Source organism: Thamnophis sirtalis, unplaced genomic scaffold, assembly GCF_051295495.1.
Source record: "Thamnophis sirtalis isolate CommonGarterSnake01/CBP01778 unplaced genomic scaffold, rThaSir2_p1.2 scaffold_7, whole genome shotgun sequence".
NCBI lineage: Eukaryota > Metazoa > Chordata > Lepidosauria > Squamata > Natricidae > Thamnophis > Thamnophis sirtalis.
Window position 1 is genome coordinate 15,970,507 of NW_028261387.1, and position 22,628 is coordinate 15,993,134.

At 39.7% G+C, this 22,628-nt stretch overlaps 1 protein-coding gene across 1 annotated transcript in view; it reads left to right on the top strand.

Annotated features, from left to right (window-relative positions):
- TTLL7 (tubulin tyrosine ligase like 7) overlaps positions 1–13,916 on the top strand; it is an 80,474-nt gene extending 66,558 nt beyond the window's left edge. Inside the window, exons 20-22 of the mRNA XM_087719391.1 lie at positions 1,634–1,794; positions 2,560–2,733; positions 11,909–13,916. Of these exons, the coding sequence (XP_087575517.1) occupies positions 1,634–1,794; positions 2,560–2,733; positions 11,909–12,023 (450 nt within the window). The 3' untranslated portion in view covers positions 12,024–13,916. The remainder of the gene's footprint in view (positions 1–1,633; positions 1,795–2,559; positions 2,734–11,908) is intronic.
- The last annotated feature ends 8,712 nt before the right edge of the window (positions 13,917–22,628 follow it).

Here is a 22,628-nt window from a genome sequence, read left to right on the forward strand (position 1 = left end):
GTGCACCCTGGTATGTCCATCCTTCTCTCCATTGCTTTATACAGAGTTTCTAGTCCAGGCATCCTTAAATAGTTTTTCTTTAAGATCAGTTTTTATTATAATTCATAGCCAATTCACCTTAAAGCCGCAAAATAGTTTCTGCAATGCCGTTATATTTACAGTTCCACGTTTGATGTTGAGTGGAACATGTTGGTCCAGTATAAAGTCTATGAATCTTCAACATTCATTTACAGAAAATTGGAATTGATAAGTTAATTGCAGCAAGACGTGGGTCTATGACATCTAGTCAATGCTACAAGGAATTGAAATAAGGTTATTACTGTCTTAAAGTAGAAGGACTTGGTTTCATGTGACCAGTTTTGATTTCTCTTCCAAGGCTCTGTATATATCTCCAGCAGTCAGGTCTGCATCTAAGTGGCCACATGGCCCTTTAATGGGCCTGTCGTATGTCATTTAATTATAGAAATCAGCCCTTCAGATATTACATTACTGAGTGGTAAAGTACAATACATATCCACAAAAAAGAAGAAATACTTCAAATAGGCTAACCGTGGCCGGATCCAGGCGGGCAATAAAATTACCTATTTTGTTCAAATACATAAAAATACGGTACATAAATAGAAGATAAATTAAAGCTTCCATAAGAACAATTGTAGGTCTATTTTTTATAAGAAAAATTGATAACAGTAATGTCTCACTATGAAACAGTTATAAATAAGTCTAGTTGAATTAAACAAGAATAGTATCGGCTTCTATTTGAGAGATCATATTAGCCATGCCTGTGCTGCCATAATTTACTGGCTTCCTGTGTAATCAAATGAAAGAACTTACCCTCAAACCATCTGCAAGATATTCAGAAAACAATGAGAATTGTAGATGCCTTGTGTTTGAAAGCATTCACTTAGAATTTAACTAGCTTGGATATGATTTTAGGTAGAAAAATAGAATGTGCAAATAGTGTCAGCCTTATAGGAAATCAAAGGTGAATATTGAAGCAGAGAAATATCACGGACTTACTTTTTTTTCAGTTAGGCAGTTTTTCTCAGTTTGTGGTACTGATGTACTGATTCAAAACCCTCTTCATTGTCATTAGCCTGATCATTGAAACAATGTTTTAGAGGTCAACTCATGACATCAAAGATTTATAGCCAATCAATACTGTGTTTAGCTGGATTGGGTTGCAAATGGGAAGAATCGGTTTCCTTTGAATTCAACCTTTATCAGAAAATGCTACATCTCGACAATCATGGTCAATGGAGTCAAATTTTATGAATCTGGAAGCCTCCTAATAGCAGTCGTTTTATACCTCTGGAAATAGTTCTGGTTTCTAGAAGTTGCCGCCTCCGTTCCTTTTATATTTCCTTTTGTTGTGGCAGGAGTTGACTTATGCCTAATAAATAATTTACATTTGTTTAGAGTCACCTTGGACAGTGTATAAATGTAATAAATGAATAAATAAAAAGGGTTTTGATTAATATAGTTGATGTAATAGGCAATAAGTGAAGTGCTAAAAGTGTATTGTTTGTTTTTAAAATTAATCTATCCTAAACCTGTGAGGTAATTTTCAAGGTGCTTTCTAAACTGTTCCTTGACTTTTATTTATTTATTTTGTCAATGTAATTTTTTTCCATAGGTTTTAGACATTGTGAAAGTCAGTATTCGCTCTGTCCTGAAGCATATCTGGAGAGTTTCAGATGTGGAATGTTTACATTTATACCGACTTTTTAACCGGGTGTTTAATCGCCTGCTCTGGAGCCATGGCCAAGGGCTGTGGAATTGTTTCTGTAATTCAGGGTAAGAGTATATACACTCACAAAAGACAGACACATAAATTGTTTTTCTTGAATAAAAAACAAGGCTCTTTCTCTTTTTGGGACTTGCTGTAGATTAATTTTCCTCATGGTTAATTTACTAATGCTGTTTACTTATTTAGACTTTCTCAAAAATATTCATTTCTCTGTTTCCATATTTTTTAATATTCTGAGTGTTGAAAAGATTATGGATGCAGGACTTTTTAATCAAGACAGAATTGCTCAAAATCATAGGCATGTTCTTTTGGGGAGTAGTTTGAACTGAAATTTTTACACATACTTTTTGCTGCTTTGATCCTTTGCTCAGCTCTCGTGTTCCCTAATCATCTGGTGATCCATGGGCAAAAGTCATGCTGGCAGGACCTACTCTGGAGTCAAGAGCAGAAATAGCTCCTATGTCTCCTGAATTCCTTTGTGCTCCTTCCAGAGTCCATACTGACAATGTTGCTGGATTTCAAAGGCACACTTGTTGTACAATTCCCATTCCAAAACTCTGTTCTTCTCAAAAACAGTTCTGCCACAGAAACTCTGACTAGTGCGGCCTTTGAAATACAAAGGCTGAATTATTAATTTGTATTTTCCTATTTCCCACCAACTGTGGGTGAAACAGTACCAGCTCTTTACTGTAAACTAACAAGGTCATACATTAATTCACTTCCTTCTCTGTAGCTAAATTTCTCACGTAAAGATTTCAGATTGTCATTTGTGGCGGAAAAGCATGAGGTCATGTCTGTTTCTATGCCAACAGGAGCTCTTGGGAGACAATATTCAGTAAAAGCACAGAAGCCGTGACTGCCGATCAACTCCAGTGTTGCCAACGAATAGTTGAACTTTGTAAACAGTGCCTGCTAGTGGTTTACAAATACTCATCTGATGTTAGAGGGACCTTCTCTGGAATGAATTCTGATTGGGACGACACAAGGTATGCATGATGCTGAATTTGACATGTTGCGGTCTGTTGTTAAAAGCAATTTAGGGATGCAAGGGCATAATCCATACTGTTGGATTTTGTTGCAGAATCTCAGTTGATACTAAACTTTAAATTAAAAGTTTAATTTAACTTTTAATTTTTCATTGCGATGTAGTAATGGCAATCCAGCAGTTTACATGTGTTTAAACTAATTCTTGTGAGAGCCAGTATGGTATAGTGGTTAAGGCATCAGGCTAGAAACTGGGAGATTGTGAGTTCAGTTTTGCCTTCCTTAATCACAAAGCCAACTGGGTGAACTTGAACTTTTTCTCAGCCCTAGGAAGTAAGCAGTGGCAAGCCATGTTGGAAAACCTTGCCAAGGAAATCACAGGGATTTGTCCAGGCAATCTCCCATTATTGGACACCACTGAATGGAAGGAGATCCACCTCCACCCCCGATTAATATATATGCAATTTCTAGCTTCTGGTTGTTGCCTATACATTTTAGTGCAGAAATATAATCACTTTCTCCCCTTTGTTTTCCAAGACTTAGTGATGTAAAATATCTGAGGCGCAACAAGTTGGTACATGTTAATATAATGAATATGAAATCCCAAGCTCGAATAGATTGGTTTTCAGAGTTTGTTGCAGGAAACACATCCAGAAAGCACACACAGGTAACTGATTCAGCAGGATTCATTAACTTCTCATTATATATAATATAATACATGAAGTAAATATACAATACCAAAAACAATTCCAACATAGTAGCAAATACAAGCAAACACAGGCAGAGGAGAGAACAATTTTAGTTTCAGTTCAGAGCAGCAGAGTAGTTTTGAGCTCAGCACAGATTCAGAGCTCAGAGCTAAGCCATGCCCTGGCTCCTAGCTGTCTCCTTGTTGCTCTCACAGCAGATACTTTTTCAGTTTCCAAACAGCCCTCGTTGTCTGACCCAGTTGCTATGCCTATTCATTGGCTGACCTTGTTACTAAACCCTATTCCAGTTCATGAATACTACTACACTGACATTGGTGTAGCATGGATGCACGTCTATACAAATTCTTTTTGGGTCGTCTTTTTAACAAGTAGGAGAAGACATCTATTAGAACTTTTCCCAATTTTGAGCTAATTTTAAAAAGCCATTACTTGTACTGAGTGATCTAGAACAGTTTGACAAAGATTTCTTCAAGTAATAATAGGGTTCAGAATAATTTTTCCATCAGCTTCCCAATTCAGCTTTGAATGTTTTAGAAAGTACAGTACAAGTTCTTTGCTCAAGACATCTTTGTTGATTGATTAGCATTTGGATATTAATATCCGGGGCACAATCAAAGATATGTAAGGTCACACTGTACTTCTAAAAGAACAATAAAGTTTACACAATGGTTCCTCAGACTAAAATTTTATTATAATTATAATTGTCTAATTCTCAGAAGACACAACCCAAAGTAATTTTTTCCTGTTAAATGAGCAGCAACAACAACCAAGGGCTTTATCTGCACCAATTCTGATTTAACTTATAGAATTTGCTGCTATACATTGTAGTAATAGCCATAGGTTTTAATTATCCAGCTGTGGTATACCCTTCCATTTATTTTTGGACTGATACTGGCCATTGCTCATGATGATTGAGAACGTATAGGCCATACCTACCCCTGCTGTATATTGAGTAGTTGAGAATTACAAGAATATTATTATAAATCAGGGAACTCCAAATAATTCATGCTACTTACAAGAAATGAAAAGCGTTTTCCCCAAAGCATCTAATGTGCCATTATTAGAAGTGATTCTAGGCTAGATGGAACATTATTTTAATTCGACAGACCTTTCAAAAAGGAGCAAAATTAAGCATAGGTATTATTTGATTTAGAAATATAAACCCAATATAAATTGCCTATAGAATTTCCTATTACCATAGGGCCATAATAATCAGGATGTGGTGCACCTTTGACATAGCCATGATGTAGAAATATCACAGAGCTCTGATACTGTCTTCCTTCCTTCCAAAATAATTTTATTTGTGGTAAAAGCCTGCGGTACATCACCAAAATTCAACATGTTAGTGATCCTGCCTGCCATTATGTTGGAACACACACACACACACACACACACACACACAAACACAACAAAAATTGAAATACATTTTCAGAGGTTAGTCTCTGAATAACTTTAATAAAGGGTAATAGTGTAATAAAAAATGGTAACATTAGATTGGCGTAATCCAGGTTCAAGTCTTTCTCTGACTAAGAATTTTGTCAGAGAAAGGCATTTTTTTCCCCTCAGCTCTTCAGTTTGACAGGCCTATAGCAGAGGATATAAGATAAAAAGAAGTGAGATGGCATGTTAACCAATTTGAACTTCTAGGAGAAAGGCAAGATGTAAATGTAAAGTAATAGACATATGCAAAAATGTTCTGAATTCAACTCTTTTGAGCCCAAAATCATTCCAGAAATCTCTGAAATCACCTGTTTAATATACCAGGGTAGGCCTTCAGCCTGTTTAATGTTCAAACGGCCATTTTAAATTGAACACAGTTCAAATTCAGAATGTTTGTCCTATCTTTTTAATGTAGTAATTTTAATGCACAATAGTTATGCAATATCCTTTGTCAGAAAAAAAAGCAAGCTTCGGTCATTTGACAACTTTGAGAAAGAGGCTGATGATTGCTGGCAGGTGTCTGTAGGGCTGAGAACTCCATGATGTTGCAGAAGATCCACTCTGACTTCTTCCCCCCCCCTTCTTATAACTGGCCTTTTTTGGAAATGCTCCAGTCCTTAATTTCCAGTTCTGAAGTACTTTCTTTCCAGCAATTAACCACCAGACGTTTGTTCATCAGTATTTCCTTTGGAAAGAAATGAAAATGTATACTCTCCAATTCAAAGCTCATATGAAATTATCATCAGGAGCCTTCTCCTTGTTTCCTCCAAGGAAAGTACAGAATCTTCTTAATGCCCTAATCAAATCTGCTTTTCAAATAAGATAAGGAAAGGTTCAAATCCTTTGTATTCTCTTTTTTCCTGTCTCCTTTTCCATACATAACATAGTTCCAAAGAAAATTACCACCTCAAGTTGAGTAATTTGAAATAATTAGAACCAGATTTTGATGGGGAAACATCTCAAAGATGAACCATACTGCTGAGAAGAAACATAATTCAGGGCCAGCATTTTCAGTTAAGACCTTAGTAGCAAGGCTGGAAAAAATTCTTGCCTTAGAAGCCAGAGAGATGTTATATAAGGTAGGGTTGTAGTCCAACAGGTCTGGAATGCGCCATTTATTTATTTGTTAGATTTATAGATCTGCCTTTTCTCTAGGAGTTCTGGCTAGCTACTTGAACTCTCCCTTTATTTTATCTTCATAATAGCAATTCCAAGGAGGTAGGTTGAAACTCCCAGGGGGTTTCCATGGCTGAGAGTAGACTTGAACCTGGACCTTTCTGATTCTCATGACACATTGTACTTGTTTCCACATCATATTGACTTGCCAAGTTAGAGAAAGTTGGGTTATATATAAAGTGCTTTCACATCTTGACTCTTGAAACAAAGGTTATTGGAACATCTTCTGTGACAATCTGTAAAGCATTTAAAGCTTAGGAAGATTTTATCAAAATGTTGCTCCTTGTATTACAAGTTGTCCTCACTTAATGACTGCAGTTGGGACCAGCAACTCTGTTGCTAACTAATATGGATGTTAAGTGAAACCTTACATGACCATGCCAGATGTACTACATCAGTTGTTAAGCAAATCATCTACAATAATGAAGTGCAACACCCTGTGAACACAAATTGCAACTTATTGCTGGCTTTTCTATTGGTGTTGCTTGTTGGAAGCCAACTGTGAAGTTGGCCAATGGCAGTCATGTAATTGCGGAACAGTGCAACACTCATAAATTCAAGGACCAGTCATAAAGCTACATTATCAGCGCTGTTGTAACTTTGAACCATCATTTAAAAAAGGCAGTTGTTAATGAAGAACTACCCATAATTCTAATTTTTAAATTTTAAATAGTTATGTTTAATTTTAAATGGTTTCTTTTTTCCCTAGTCCGTAATCAATTCAATTGAAATCCATTTTTATTTATTTACAGGATTTAAATGGGGCGCTTATTTCATACAAAGACTCTAGGCAGCTCACAACAATCTGTAATTGAAATATACCCTTCCTCCCAGGTGCCAGACTAGACAACCTCACAATTTTAACTCCCCCCCCCCCCCGGTTCTAGCCTGGTGCTTGTGGGAACAGCCTGGTCTTCACACATCCCAGAAGGCTGAAAGGGTAGCAATTCCTCTGAACTCTGGTAGGAGGTTGTTCCAAAGTATTGGGACAGCCACTGAGAAGGCATGCCTCCGAGGTTTCATCAGATGGCAACATTCAAATCTAATCTAGGCAGAAATCATTAGCTAGAAGTGGTCCTGAAAGTAACCTGGCTCTGTGTCATGTAGGGCTTTAAAGAAGATAACCAGAACTTGAATCACACCCAGAAACCAAGTGAAAACCAGTGCAATTGATGCAGGGGTGGGGCTACGTGGGTGTACCATAGGGTAGGGGTTCCCAACCCCTGGTTTATGGATCCATACTGGGCCATGGCATGCTGGAAACTGGGCCGCACAAACAAGCAAAGCTCCATCCATGGGATGCAGGCACCATGTGTAACCATGCCCCCTCCACGCCCCCTCCTAAAAACTTCTTCCCATGGAGCTGGTCCCTGGTGCCCAAAAGGTTTGGGGACACTGCCATAGGGTACTGAATGCTGCTGCTGTCTGCATCGGTTGCAATTTCTGATGGTCTTCAAGCTCCATGTAGAGTACATTGCAATAATCCAAACAGGAGTTGACTAAGGCATGGATAACTGTGAGCAAAGCTTCCCATTTGGACTATTGCAATGCATTTGACATATTAGCAAAGGCAAACTTAATTTTGCAAGTGATTATTGTGTATTTTGAAGAAATCAGTAGCTTCATCTTCTGGACAGAACCTGGAAAGTAATGAATTACAGGTAGTCCTTGACTTAACGCCACATTGGCCCTGAAACTGCTGCTCTAAAGCAAGGCATCTGTTAAGTGAGTTGTGCCAAACTATTTGATCTTTTTTTGCTGTATTTGTTAAGTGAATCAATATGATTGTTAAGTGAATCATGCGATGGTCAAGCAATTTCAGCTTCCCCATTGACTTTGCTTGTTAGAAGTCAGCTAGGAAAGTTGCAAAAGATCATCATGAGATCCCTAGATGGTGCCCATTGAAAAGTGCCTTGATCATATGATTTGTGGATATTCAGCTGTTGCATGTGCGCAACTCAATTGTAAGTGGGAGGACTGAATATTTTTCAGCATCTTCATAATTAAGACAGTTGCTAAAAATGGTCTTAAGTCAAGGACTAACTATACATATATTTAGTAGATGCTTCTTTGGAGGGGCAGAACATATATAGAATAGTAAGGTAAGGTAAGGAATCCCTGCAGATTTTACTCTGTTAGTTGTTTGCCAACTATAGGGATAGCACTTATCTCCATTTCAAGGACATTGAGTCAAAATTGTCCAAAGACATTTGTGCAGTCATGTGGCCAGCATGATGTCATGGTTTGCTGTTACTTTCCCACTGAAGTGGTACCTATTTATCTACTCACATTTGCTTGCTTTCAAACTGCTAGATTGGCAGGAGTTAAGAAGAGACCAGGAGCTCACTCCATTGCACGGTTCGCAGGTCTCAAACCTGGGCTGCCGGCTTTCCAGTTGATAACCCCAGTGTCTTACCGTGTTTTCCCGAAAATACAACCTGTCCTGAAACTAAAGCCTTGCCACATTTTTTGCGTGAGCAAAAATATAAGCCCACCCTCAAAAATAACCCCCCTGGACAACGCCCCCCCCCGCCTCTGGCAAGGCAGAGCACCACTCACCGACATATCCTGAAGGTGCCAAACTGCAGGAGCTGGGGGGGGGGGAAGAAAAGCACTCACATTGCTTGCCGCCTTCGGGATACCGCTAGGTTGGGGAATGCCGTTATGCCTGGCCGGAGGGGAGAGTTGCCCAGCTCTCCCTGCAGCAGCTGCCTTTGCTGCTGCGCTCCGAGCATAACATCTTCTCCGGTTCCAAACTCCCAAACTCGGCTGCCGAGTCTTCCAGCAGCAGGCGCTCTAGGAGTGTGCTCTATGGCTGTGGGCTGGCTGCTGGAAGACTCTGTAAGAGAGTCTTCCAGACAGAGAGTCTTCCAGCAGCCAGCCCACAACCATAGAGCGCACTCCTAGAGCGGCCGCTGCTGGAAGACTCGACAGCCAAGTTTGGGAGTTTGGAACCAGAGAAGACGTTATGCTTGGAATGCGGCTGCTGCTGCTGCAGGGAGAGCTGGGCCCGGACATGTTGAGGCTAGGAGGCATGCCTGCTGGGGGTGGAACAGGCGCTCGCGCAACCCCCTTCTCCAGCCCGGCAGAGCTCCATGCACTGACCTAGGGGGTATCCCTAATATGCCAAGCTGCAGGAGCTGGTGAGCGGGCAGAGCACCACGTGGCTTGGCGCCTTAGGGATACCCCCTAGATCAGTGAATGGTGCTCTGCCCGGCTGGAGAGGGGGTTTGCCGGGCGGTTGCTTGTGAGCTTGGTCACCTCATGGCTGCTTTGCCCCTGAGGCTGTGCCCGGCTCTTCGGGAGCCAGTTTGCAAGGCAGCAGCCACCCGGCAACCCCAAAACAATAATCCCTCCCTTATAATAAGCCCAAGGCCATATTTTGTAAGTAAAAAGAAAATAAGACCCTGTCGTATTTTCGGGGAAACACGGTAACTACTGAGCTGCTACGCTATATACATAGAATGGTATCTACATGGAGTTAATCCTTCTAAACTGAATGGAAGTTTAACCTGTCATTGAACCAATGATTTTTTTCCCCAATTTTAAATGTGCTAAAGTGGAGAATATATTTAGCACTCTTGGTTTGTTAATTTAGAAGCATGAAGGCTTTAAGGAGGCATTTCTAATACCTTTATTAATAACCATATTTGATTTCTGTAAGTTGCATATATTTGCTTAGTAGAATTTTCTGGAAGCAGACTGTTTTTTTTAAAGATTCTAGAAATCTTTAAAGCAACAGGTGATGATGTTCACTTCTTTGCTATGTGTTATTAGATACTCAGTCCTGTGTGTCATGTAACTTAAAGCCAAATGTAAAAAGCATTTGGCAGGGCAGTGAGTTGCTCCAAAACAAACAAAATAAACAAGCAAACAAGCAAACAAGCAAACAAACAAACAACACATAGCTAATATTTTATCTTTGTTCATTGATGATCTAACATTAATCAACTTTGAGCAAAGATCATTCTTGCTTTTCATGATTTACATTACAGAGAATCATTTGAGTGCAGCTTGCATATGCACATTAAGTACTGTAAATGCCACTTACACAGTTGAGCTAATCACTATTGCCTGTCAAAATGTCCAGGAATTTCTCTTCTTCATTTCTGAGTGATAAAATGCCATAGTAAAGACTTTTGTCACTAAGAAGTGTCTTTAAAAAAAATACTCCACTCCTTCATCTCTTCCTTTGCCCTTCACAAAAAGCTGCTTTCCTCACTTCTTTCTTTAATTTATTTACCCCCCCCCCCAAAAAAAACACACCCCCTTCAAAAGCTGTAATTAATGTGTCTTTTCTACTGTGGACATATTTAATGATCTTTGCATGCAGCCTTAAGGCATGAATTCTGCCATTTTACACACTTCATTGGATTTGATCCGGGAGGAAAGGAACTTGAAATATAGGCATCGTTCTGCTAAAACAGGTCTTTGTGTGCAGCTCATTCACAGGAAGCCTTTCATAATAACAACCTGGCTTTAGCATATGCTCTCATGGCATTTAATCATTGTGACTCTTACAGCACGGTGCTTAGAATTCATCATCTCATGATGTAACGTTTTCTAAACAGTGTGCTCTATTATGTGCACTACTTCTGGCATAATACATTACTTGTAACGTAGCTTCCACTTAGGGTAGGTATTATTTTAATACATTTTTAGAGCATCTAATATCTGCAAGTAATTATAGAGCATTAGTAATGGGAAATAAAGACAATTTATGATAAATGATTGTTTGTAGGTTTTAATTCAAGTTCTGTTTCTGCTGGTGTTGCCAGCGATTTAAGTATATAAATCAAAAGAGTCTTTGATGAATGGTGAAGTAGCTATTTGCTAGAATCATGATAATGAGGTGGTGTCTATGTCACAACTTCATTAACTAATGTTATGGTTTAGTCTAATGAAGCAAAATTTGGTATTAATGTTTTTGGGTCAGAGTTTACACAGGCAATAATGTATTAACAGAGCAACACAAAGTGATTTACTCCTAAATTCTATGTCCTCCTTCACATATGTCATAATTTGAGATAAGCAGCATAAAGGTCTTTTTAAAAGAAAATATGAGGAACAATAGAATAGAAAATCTGTCATTCTTAAATGGGTCATCTGTTACTTTCTTTTAAATCTTAAAAGTTCTGTAGGCATATGATGGGGGAGGAAAAGAAGTGTTATAATTACTGGTACATATTTCCAATATGTGTGTATGTAATTGGTAGTACCACACTGCATGCATGAAGCATGATAATAGTGTGCTAAGCATTAAAAATATATGTTTTCCACATAAAGCATAATTTCTGGGCTGAGCACAGGGAGAAACATGAATTTCAGATAATATCTAGAAATAATATATCTGAATTCATTTCAAAGAAGAAGTTAGAATTGTTTGATGTACTTTCAAATATTATATTTCTTTATTAAATTTTAATGTTGAAACTACCCAATTTGGGAAGCATTTCCAAAGTACATAATTTATGTAAAAGGGCAATATTATTCAACTGAGTAAGCCTGATTGGGGTAGATTGTAGGGGTAATACCAAAATATAATTTTATCATATTTTATCTATATATTAAATTATTGTATTTTATTCCAATTCCATTTTAAACTGTTTTTATCAGATTTTAGTAATAATTTATGTCTGGAACTCTGCACTTTGATATGGCCCAAGGGCTAATCAATAAAGTAAAATAAACTAACTAACTATTCTACTGATACTTGGTTGGTCATATTATGATTGAATCATACAAGTGTACGTCCCTCTTCCTTATAGATTATTTATTGATGAATATTTGCTAGTTGAATTGAAGACACCTGTTGAATTTTTATGCCTTTGTTTCTTAAACCCTTTTCTAGGTATTTATTACCAGGACCATTGCAATTCGTCATGAAACCCTCCACCGGTTTCGGGTGTAGCTCATCTGGAATGACTCGCTCGGTGTTGTTTACATCTAAATATGACCATTCATGAAACTAAAAGGAACGTTACATTAATGGGCAACTCGCTTTATTTTTCTCCTCAAACACAAATGTGTGATGGAACTGAACATAGATATTGTTATATATTTATTACCATGTATAAGATGTAGCTCAAAAATCTGCTGTAAACACATGGCATTTCTCAGAAATATAATAAACCTTATTAAAATGTTTACAGAGGTATGTGAATGTCCACATTTGCTAGATGACTAAATAAATTTGTATTAAAAAACGATACTTTGGCTGCAGGGGCACAGAGGGCACAATCCTATACTGGAGATCTCTTAGCTGAGGGGCTGGAGACTAGTGGAAGCCCTGGTATCTGGTGAAATGCCAGTTATGTTGCAATATTTACTCATGTGCTACTAGAGCTCTCTGCAGGCAGAGCTGGTCTCTTAATGAAGATAATCTTTACAGAAAGGGTAGAGCATAGCAGAGATAGGAATTGAATAGAGGAGAACCAATCTTGGTCACATCCCATACTACTACAATCTGTTGGATGCATTCCCACAGAAGGTGTGTTTTTCTCTCTAGGTCCAGATCTATTAGGTTCTCACCCATTGAACTTAATGGGAGAGGGGAAATCCATGAGTCCATTGGTTATCTTGCCTTTGTTGCCTATATCTGGGGCATAGTGTGGCTCAAAACCCAATTGTAGCAAATCATCACTGTGTATAAAGCCACAATCAATAGGTTAACCATTGCTCTGATGAAAGAGTGCATAACTTAGGGGTCTATATTTGATCTCACGTTGCACGCATTTTAGAGGGCACAAGGTTGAAAAAGTTGGGGAAGAAGAAGGAAGGAGCATTACGCAGAAGCAGGCCTTTATGAAATACTCATAAAGCAGATTGCCAACACTTCTCTGCCCAGAATCCTAAGTGGCATTTTGCTTTGAGACATTAAACAGACGGTCAACAATCAACTTTGTTTTTGTGATGTGGACATGGCAGGTCAGAGTCCCTCATTCGAAGAAGTAAAGGAGGAAGAAACCCAGACCACAAAGTATACTTCTGTGGTTCATTCCCCATTTATTCAAGGTAAAATGGGGGCAAGGAATGGGAAGGACTGGTTGGCCATCAGATTACTAAAAGGAGGAATTAGTATACAATTGCTCACAGTCCCTCCCTGGAATATTTCAAGGCTCCACAGCAACACAGTTAATGGGAATACTGCATTGATAGCCAAGTGAATTGGGAACATCTCCATAGAGAAGCCAATGTGTCAAGGAAAAATCCACAGACCCCAGAGAAGGGATTTAGAACAAGGGAAAGAATAAGAATAAGGTGGTGAGTATGTGGCCAGGCTATTTTGAATGTTCTAACCCTAATTTATACTTGTCCGCATTGTAAGTCAGTGGACAGCTTATAGGGGCTATTCTACTGGTCTAATGGCTCCAGGACTCCATTCTCAGCATCATCTGAGTATAGGATTGCTTTGCCCAACAAAACTGACCTTGCAGGTCCTGTTACAATTTTAACTTATTTTATAGGCAGAATGTCTTTAGATTTGAACTATTTATGTGAAGCTTATTGGGTTTTTTATTTTTTGTTTTCCTTCTCTGGTAGGGAGCAATGTGCCATTAGGATTAGATGATAAGGCTTAGGGGAATGAAGATAGTAAGCCCCTAAGTATGTTGCTTCTGTTTCACAGTTAAAGACACTTGTATAAATGCCGAAGTCTAATGTACCTTTGGGCATATTTTTAACTGAAGAGAAGGATACGAAATGTGCAATTTTTATTTTTCAGTAAGGGCATGCTGAGACCTCTTAGTTAAGTGAAGTCAATCCTCTGGGTAAATTATTCAAGACCATCCGTTCTGATCCATAGCTTCTAGCTGGAGCGTTGTAATATTATTACTACTAATAAAAAACACGGGCAGCAAGTATTTGTATTGGCTCTTTTATTTGTGTCTGTGCGCTTCTGTGCGTTTGTGTGTATATGTTGAGCTGCTTGCTTTCTTCAAGAAGATAATTTAGTTTTCAAGAATAAGTACTGTACTTTCTTTCTACCATGTGATTGACAGTACAAATATCATTTTAAAATCCTTAGGATACTATCATATCTCTTTCAAATATTATATAATACACATTTGTAATAAGATACACTTCTGAGTGATGCAGTGGGTCCCAGGGACTATAAACAATATTCTATGGATTTTAATAGAAAGCGTTCATTTCTCAGAAGGAAAGGAGAAAGGTATGCCACTGCCAATGCAACCGTTACCCTACCAAATAAATTTAGTTTTATTTATTAATCTAACTTAGCCTGTTTTTCTTCAAAAGCATTCTCAAAAAGAGCAAATCCAAAGTCGCAAGTGGAATGGAGAGAGCCCCAATGGCTTCCGTCTGCATTTGGGATGTCATCCAGTCTCAAGTACAATAGTGGGATAGTGGCAGATGGTTTATTGACCAATAGCACAGTGAAGGCAGAAAGTTCCAACAGCCGCTTGCCTGAACATGTGAAAACTAGAAAACTAGATTTAGAAGGGCAGCTATATAGTTTGCCTGCATGGCTGAAGGCTTGGAGGTTAGTATGAGTAGGAGCAGATGAGCGTATGCTGGCAGACCTCTGCTCAGTTTGAAGCCTTTCCATGTTTAATTAAAGGCAGTGTAGTCAGCTTAAATATAGCTTAATCAGTCGTATTTTCCTGTCCTTGTCCTTTCCCCTCCCCCAGGTTTAAGTATCTTGCCACTTGAAAAGTTTTTGAAAACTTGAAAAATTATGCACAATGGTTTATGCAAACCATTGTCTGGATAAAATTCTTATTCTCAGTAAGAATTTTGAGGCTCCTCCCCCCCCCTTCTGGTCAGTATGATTGCTGTTAATTTGTAATTTAGTGTTTTCCAGATATACAGTAAATGGCCATAAAGTAAAAAAAAATGAGTGTTTGTTCTATTCATGTTAAAATTCTAAAAAAGAAGAGAGAAAAGCTCTTTTGGGACGAATTCAAAAAAACAGGAGTGAAAAACTGAAGAGAGTCAAAATTAAATATGCCACCTACAAATGCTACTTGGGAAACAATAGAAAAAGTTTCACAGATGAAATAGCATATTCCCATTCAAATACACATTATTGTCAAACCAAGATAAATGCTGGGTAACAATTATGAACATTTAGGAATCTAAAGTGTATGCTCAGCATTTGGGAATCAAATGAGACCTTTAAAAGGAAGGAAGAGCTAAATAAATATATTAATTCTGGATTGGTTGTAAACAAACTTTATAAAAGTCCTACAATTGAATGCACACCACTCTGAATATTTTAATTGGTTTACTTCCTTATTAATAAACTAATAATTTAAGACAAGAGGTCTAAGAAATTTTGGGATTTATAACTGGGTTTTAAGTGGCAAAGTAGACCTCCAGATCTGACCTGCAAAAAAGCTGGAAACCTCTAGGTGGCAGTAGAGAGAAAGAGCTTTTTGTAGCTTATTACTTCCTTCTGGGTCCCATGAGATTTTTTTCAGGCTGGATCTGTGTTATTCTGTGGATTGTTCCAGAGTGTATAGGGAGACACAGCTGCCATATTATTAGCACACACCACCTTTTCCCTACTAACAATTGTCACAAAGGCACCCTTGAAACAACTAGTTCTAGCATTAGGATTTGGGGCAATAGAAGAGAATATCTGTAGCACAGAATTGAACTGTGGAGTCCCTGTTGCTCTCTGAACTTGGTTGTTTGGCTGAAGATGTTTCATTATCCAGCTAGATAACATCATCAGTGCGCAAAGTATTGTGCACAAGTATTAATAATGTCATTTAGTCGGATAGTGAAACATCTACAACCAAACAACCAGGCTAAGAGAACACCAAGGACCCTACAGTTTGGGGCAATACAGTATTGGTGTAAGAAAGAGTCACACGACCTTCTAATATGACACTGTCAAATCAAGGTAAAATCTTAACCTAATATGGCACCCCCAAATTAAGGTAATGTTGGAAAGAAGCCATAATTGTATTTCTTCTTGTCAAGCAAATATTGAAGGATTCCCTACAATGAAGCATCACACAACATACGCAGCCCTTGTCCTCTCTGCCTCTTCTAGGTCAGTGTTGGTAAACCTTTTCAGCACTGTACCGAAACGGGACCACGTGGGTGCACACGGTTTCTGGCGTGTGCATGCACGCCACTCACTTGGCCTTCCAGTTTCTTTCGTGCATGCACACATGAAGACTAGCTGGCCGGCTTGCATGTATGTGCTGGAAACTGGAAGCTTAGCTTTCCAGAGCACGCATGTGTGCCAGGGAGCTGCTCTTCCAGTTTCCGGTGCTCCCGCACGTGCGAAGACGCACTGGCTGGTGCGTATGTGGGTGCCGGAACCCAGGAGAGCAACTGGCGATGGCTGGTGTGCCCGGAGAGATGGCTCTGCGTGCCACTTTTCATTTCATTTCATTTCATTTCATTTTTACTTTATTTGTATGCCGCCCTTTTCCCTGGGGGGACTCAGGGTGGCTCACAGTTCAAAAAGGGGGGGGGAAGGACAAACAATTTACAACATGGAGACACTGCATCATTTAAGAACACAACAGTCATACAATTCGAGTGGGGTTAGAATCGTTAACTCCAGGCCAGCCGGGACAGCCAGATTTTAAGGGCGGCGCGGAAGGACTGGAGGGTGGTGAGGGTCCGAATCTCCACGGGGAGTTCGTTCCAGAGGGTCGGAGCAGCCACCGAGAAGGCTCTCCTCCGGGTAGTTGCCAGTCTACACTGGCTGGCTGATGGAATTCACTTCTGGCTGATGGGATTCACTTCTGTCATGGGTGCCATAGGTTCGCCATCATGGTTCTAGGTTATTGCTGAAACTGAGGCTGAAGGTATGGTTAAGGCCACTTTGTTTCCTATCCCCAGAGGCTTCCCTTTCAGTACTGGGTTGCAAATAATGAGAATATCCTTGAAATTTGAGCCCCATATGTAATTAACACATACCCTGACAGGCTCTTGCATGTGATAGATTTAGAGAGGAAGAAAGAGCGGGAATGCTTATTTCAATTATTCAGTTATACATAAAGTAATAAAACATAGAAAAATCATAGCACAGCTGCCTTCTGTTGCACAAATCATTGTTGTTGCTCTTGATGGTACAAATGCTTGCCTTCCAATTAAACATGCAGGCAAATGTGATCTATTTCTTACTAACACGCATCTTCTCTAAGACCCTGTAAGGACATAAAGGGACAGCTCTCCGTGTCATTAAAGCCAATAAAACGGAATGGCTTTTTGAGCGTTGCTGGTTACAAGGTAGTCTCTTTCCAAAGGCTGCTTACATATTTTTTTATTGTGTATTCTACATAACGACAACACCCGGAAGTCTTAATTTAATGAAAGATTATGTTATCAGCATTTTTTTTTACTTCAGCTTTCAATTTGGCAGATAAAATAGGAACTGGAAATATACTAGCAGCCTATTCTGTAGTGCTATAAGTCCTCTACTAATAGGGATTTCACGATATCATAGGAATTATTTAAAGCCTATTTTTTATTGGGAAACAGGAAACACTTTTCATATCAATCTGAGTACATTGATGGATATCATAGACTGCGATAATTAGAGCGAAAAACTTTCAGTTTGGGAAGTAAGTGGCTATCTTGTAGGGTATGCAGAATATATAGAGCATTCGATAATGCAACATTTTGGCACTGAAGTAATTTCAGGGTGTAGGAGGACAACTGAATATTCCTGGGCAGAAGAAGCTAATCAGATTTTCTTTTGGCTGGAACCTTGATTAAACAATACGTTTGTTGGGATGATCTGATTCTACACATTTCCATCTTTGATGTTTAACTGATAATTCCCAGCTGTTACCTCACTTCCAATTATTTCCTGTGGCTCCTGACAGTGGCCTTACCTTTGTTGAATAATCTCCGAAGAACTTATAGACCTGTTCGAATTGTAATGCGTTTTAGACCATTCCACACTGCAGTCTTAATCTACCTTAAATCATTAACTACTAGACCCGTGATGGTGAACCTATAGCACGCAGTGCCCTCTATGCAGGCACTCCAGCGGTTGCCCCAGCCCAGTTCTACCATGCATGCATGTGTGCTTCCCGTGGGCCAGTTGGCCTTTGGGTCTCTGCCATGCATATGTAAGGGGCGAGGTCTTCCCCGATCTCCAGAGGTTCCCCCCCAGAGCGGCCTACCTTTCTCCTCCATTTCTGCTGCCCATACTAACCTGGAAACCAAAGTAGGGCATGGGGGAGGGAGGGGGGCAGGGCACATGCAGGGGAGGGGGCGCTTGCATTGCATTTTAGAGATCGGGGCACATGCGCGCATACACATGCACACACTTTAGGCACTCAGTACCAAAAAGGTTAACCATCACTGTACTAAACCATTCATTAGGAACAAAAATGAGATTGGAACGTCTGCAAACAAAGCAGTTTCTAGATTTAAAATGTCAAGAATAACTTTCCCTGACATGAAGCCATTCATTTCATGAGTTGTGGTTACGCAGTGGTTAGAATGAATGCAATAATTATGCCAACTGCCAGCAGTTTGATTCTAACTGACTCAAGGTTGATTTATCCTTTCATCCTTCTGAGGTCGGTAAAATAGGACTCAGATTGTAAGGGGCAATATGCTGACTTTGTAAACTGATTGGAGAGGGCTGTAAAGCACTGTGAAGCGGTATATAAATCTACCGTATTTTTCGGAGTATAAGCATTTTCCGCCTCAAAAAAGAGGCTGAAAATTTGGGTGCGTCTTATACACTGAATACAGCTTTTTTTGCCTCCCGAAACCTCACCCCTTCATCAAAATGGCCATGCATAACCTTTAGGAGGCTTTCAGACTGCTCCTGGGGGCTGGAGGGGGCAGAAATGACCGAAATGTTTTGCTCCCCACCAGAAGCACTCTATAAGCCTCCTTTAGGCTGTATTTATTTGGCTGTAATTTCCACCTTATGCAAACAGTAGCTGGCAAAGGATAGCCCAACATTTTGAGAATGTTCTAGGTTAGAGATGGTTCCATCACAGATGCTCTTCTCAAAAAATGTGGCAAAATATTTGTTGAAAGCCTTCCTTCCTTCATTCTTCCCTCCCTCCATTTTTTCCACCTGTCTGCAATTCAATTATAATCCTAGACCTCATTTTAATACAAATAGTTCATTTCACTTAGAACATGTTGCCACTTGTCTTTTCAAATGTATTGATACGCCTTATACTTCCTTTTTAACAAAATGAGTGTTTACTTCCATTTGCGTTAGATGCAACCAGTTTAAACAGCCTAGGTCTCGCGTGGTTAAGAATGCATGCCACAAAATACATTCCAAAGCATCCAACTTGTTTGTGAGCAAATCTTTGCAGCCACATTTGCTGAAATTGCTATCTTCCCTGTAAGGTATCTACACTTTTATAAGGTAATTCTAAAGATGAAAGCAACGAAAATCCTCTGAAGTTGCTATTACATAGTATTGCTCTCCGAACCGCTTTGGCTAACTTGTGAAAATTATTGGTAGCTACATTCATGAAATCCTGCTTCGTCAGAAGTGTTGAATGAGTTTAAGGCTGCCATGTAAAACTAGTTGGGTTGTTATGAAAGCTGTTATGATGGTTGCGGTGAAACATGCCTTGAACCAAGCATAGTTAGGTCCTGCAGAATCATTGTAATGGTGACACCAAGCAGTTGGCAATGTTTAGGAAAAGATGGATTTAACGAGATAAAAGCAGAGAGGAAATAGATATCACATGCCTGATAGAAGCAGTGATCATTTCAATATTGCTTCTTGGTAACAAAGGAAATACTAATCTCATTAAAGGTGAAGGTTCCCCTCGAACATATGTGCTAGTCATTCCCAACTGTTGGGGTCAGTGCTCATCTCTATTTCAAAGCCAAAGAGCCAGCACTGTCCGAAGACAACTCCGTGGTCATGTGGCCGGCATGACTAAATGACAAAGATGCACGGAACCCTGTTATCTTCACACCAAAGTGGTCCCGATGTTTCTACTTGCATTTTTAACGTGCTTTTGAACTGTAGGTTGGCAGAACCTGGGACAAGTAATGGGAGTTCACTCTGTTACGCGGCACTAGGGATTTGAATCGCCAAACTGCTGACCTATGTGTGATTGACAAGCTCAATGTCTTAGCCAGTGAGCCATTGTGTCCTTTCTACTAATCTCATTGAAGGCGAAGGTGAAGGTTCCCCTCACATATATGTGCTAGTAGTTCCAGATTCTAGAGGGCGGTGCTCATCTCTGTTTCAAAGCCGAAGAGCCAGCACTATATCCGAAGACATCTCCATGGTCATATGGCCGGCATGACTAAACACCGAAGGCACGTGGAACACTATTACCTTCCCACCAATGGTGGGTTCCTACCAGTTTGGATCGGTTCGGGCAAACTGGTAGTGGTTTGGCGGCCTGGGTCGCTGGAACTGGCAGAGACCCAGGCCTGCCATGCCCCAGAACTGGTTCTCCAGGTGGCACCACAAGCGGCGCCATATTGTTTTTCGCTTCTGCGCATGCACAGAACAATTTTTACTGCACTCTGCAGTAAATTTTTACTGCACTCTGCATGTGCGCACAGCACGCATCAAGCTCGTTTGCGTGCACAGCGGTCACATGAGCGAACCCTGCTTGCCACTAACCTCATTATGTGGTGGTAAAATAAAGCAGAGAAAATCCTGGCTGTGCAGATGTTACTGAGCTTCAGGATCCGTAAGCCTATTCCAGCTTTCTGTTAAAACTACAACTCAAGACTCAAAGCCAATTAGATTTATGATGATGATGGTCAAAGATCAGCATATCAAAGAAATAAAGCTAGGAAGCTAAAACTAATAAAATGAAATAAATAAAAATGAGTGCAGGGGTGGGGGGGGGGGCGGGAAATTTCTCGCGTTGGCACTAAATGCAGTTGTTGCTACATTTTCATTGCAGTCCGACTGAATTTGTCTACTGAGCTGGTGATTGCATAGGTAGACTCTGAAAGAAGATTAGCAATAGCAATAGCAATAGCAATAGCAATAGCAATAGCAATAGCAGTTAGACTTATATACTGCTTCATAGGGCTTTCAGCCCTCTCTAAGCAGTTTACAGAGTCAGCATATTGCCCCCAACCATCCGGGTCCTCATTTTACCCACCTCGGAAGGATGGAAGGCTGAGTCAACCTTGAGCTGGTGAGATGTGAACAGCCGAACTGCAGAACTGCAGTCAGCTGAAGTAGCCTGAAGTGCTGCACTCTAACCACTGCACCACCTCGGCTCTTAGTGAAGTGATTAGTGAAGTATCACACTCTTTCCTGAGAGGTTGGGAAGCAGGCATAGTGTGTAATCTTTCAGCAAATCCCTATAAAAACTGCAGTGAATACTTTCCATACTAGAAGGCTCCTATTTCTCTAGGGTCAGAGGGCAAGTGTGTGAGTGAGTGCTGGTGAACCTACCCGGTGGTATTTCAAATGGAAGCCGGCTTCAGATGTTTCTGGCTTAAAAAAAAAATCCTTCCTCAATCTGGGAAAACTTGATATATGAAAGATAGCTTGTATTAGCAAGTGCCATTGCTACCAAGATTCTGCAGCTCTGGGAAAGGATACTAATGTCGGCTTGATATTCAATATAATTCAACTTTTGAAGGACTGTTTTTTTTAACCTGGTCAAAACTGGAAGATAAAAACAAGTATATAGCTAACTTAGAGCAAATCCATCTTTGATTACTGCTCATATATATGGTGAGAAATGATCATCCTTCCGAATGAGCAAAACCAAGCCATCACAGAAGAATATATCATAAATGGAGATTTTCAGGCATCAAGGTCATAGCTGTCCCAAAGGTGTTTTTTTCAAAAGGCAACTGGACTTTCTTTGTTTTCACTTGAAGATGTTTCACTTGTCATCCAAGAAGCTTCTTCAATTTTGATGGAGGGAGCTTCTTCATTCATTTATTTATTTTATTTGTCAATTGTTTACAAGATAATAGGTATAAGAATAAACGTGAGTATGAATGAAATGGGTACAAATAAATGGCAACAGTAGGACAGGGATGGTAAGCACAATGGTGCGCTTATGCACGTCCCTTATAGACCTCTTAGGAATGGAGTGAGGTCAATAGTGGACAGTTTAAGGTTAAAGCTTTGGAGAGTTGAAGATATAACAACAGAGTCAGGTAGTGCATTCCAGGCATTGACCACTCTGTTGCTGAAGTCGTATTTTCTGCAATCATGTTTGGAGCGGTTTACATTGAGTTTGTATCTGTCTTGTATTATTGTGGCCTTGTATTATTGTGGTTGAAGCTGAAGTACTCATTGACTGGTAAGATGTTGTAGCAGATAATTTTGTGTACTACACTTAGGTCCAACCATAGGCGGCATAGTTCTAGGTTGTCCCAGACCAAAATTTCAAGCCTGGTGATGTAGGGTATTCTGTTGTGAGCAGACGAGTGTAGTATCTTCTTGTGAAATACTTCTGGACTCGCTCAATTGTATTAATGGCCGATATACAGTCCGGATTACAGACAGATGAGCTTTATTCAAGAATTGGTCTGGCAAAGGTTTTGTATGTCCTAGTTGGCAATACGATATTACCCAAGGAGAAGCTTCATAAGAATATACATATCTAACAACCACACCCTATGTGGGGCATTTCCATCTTGAGATTCAGTTC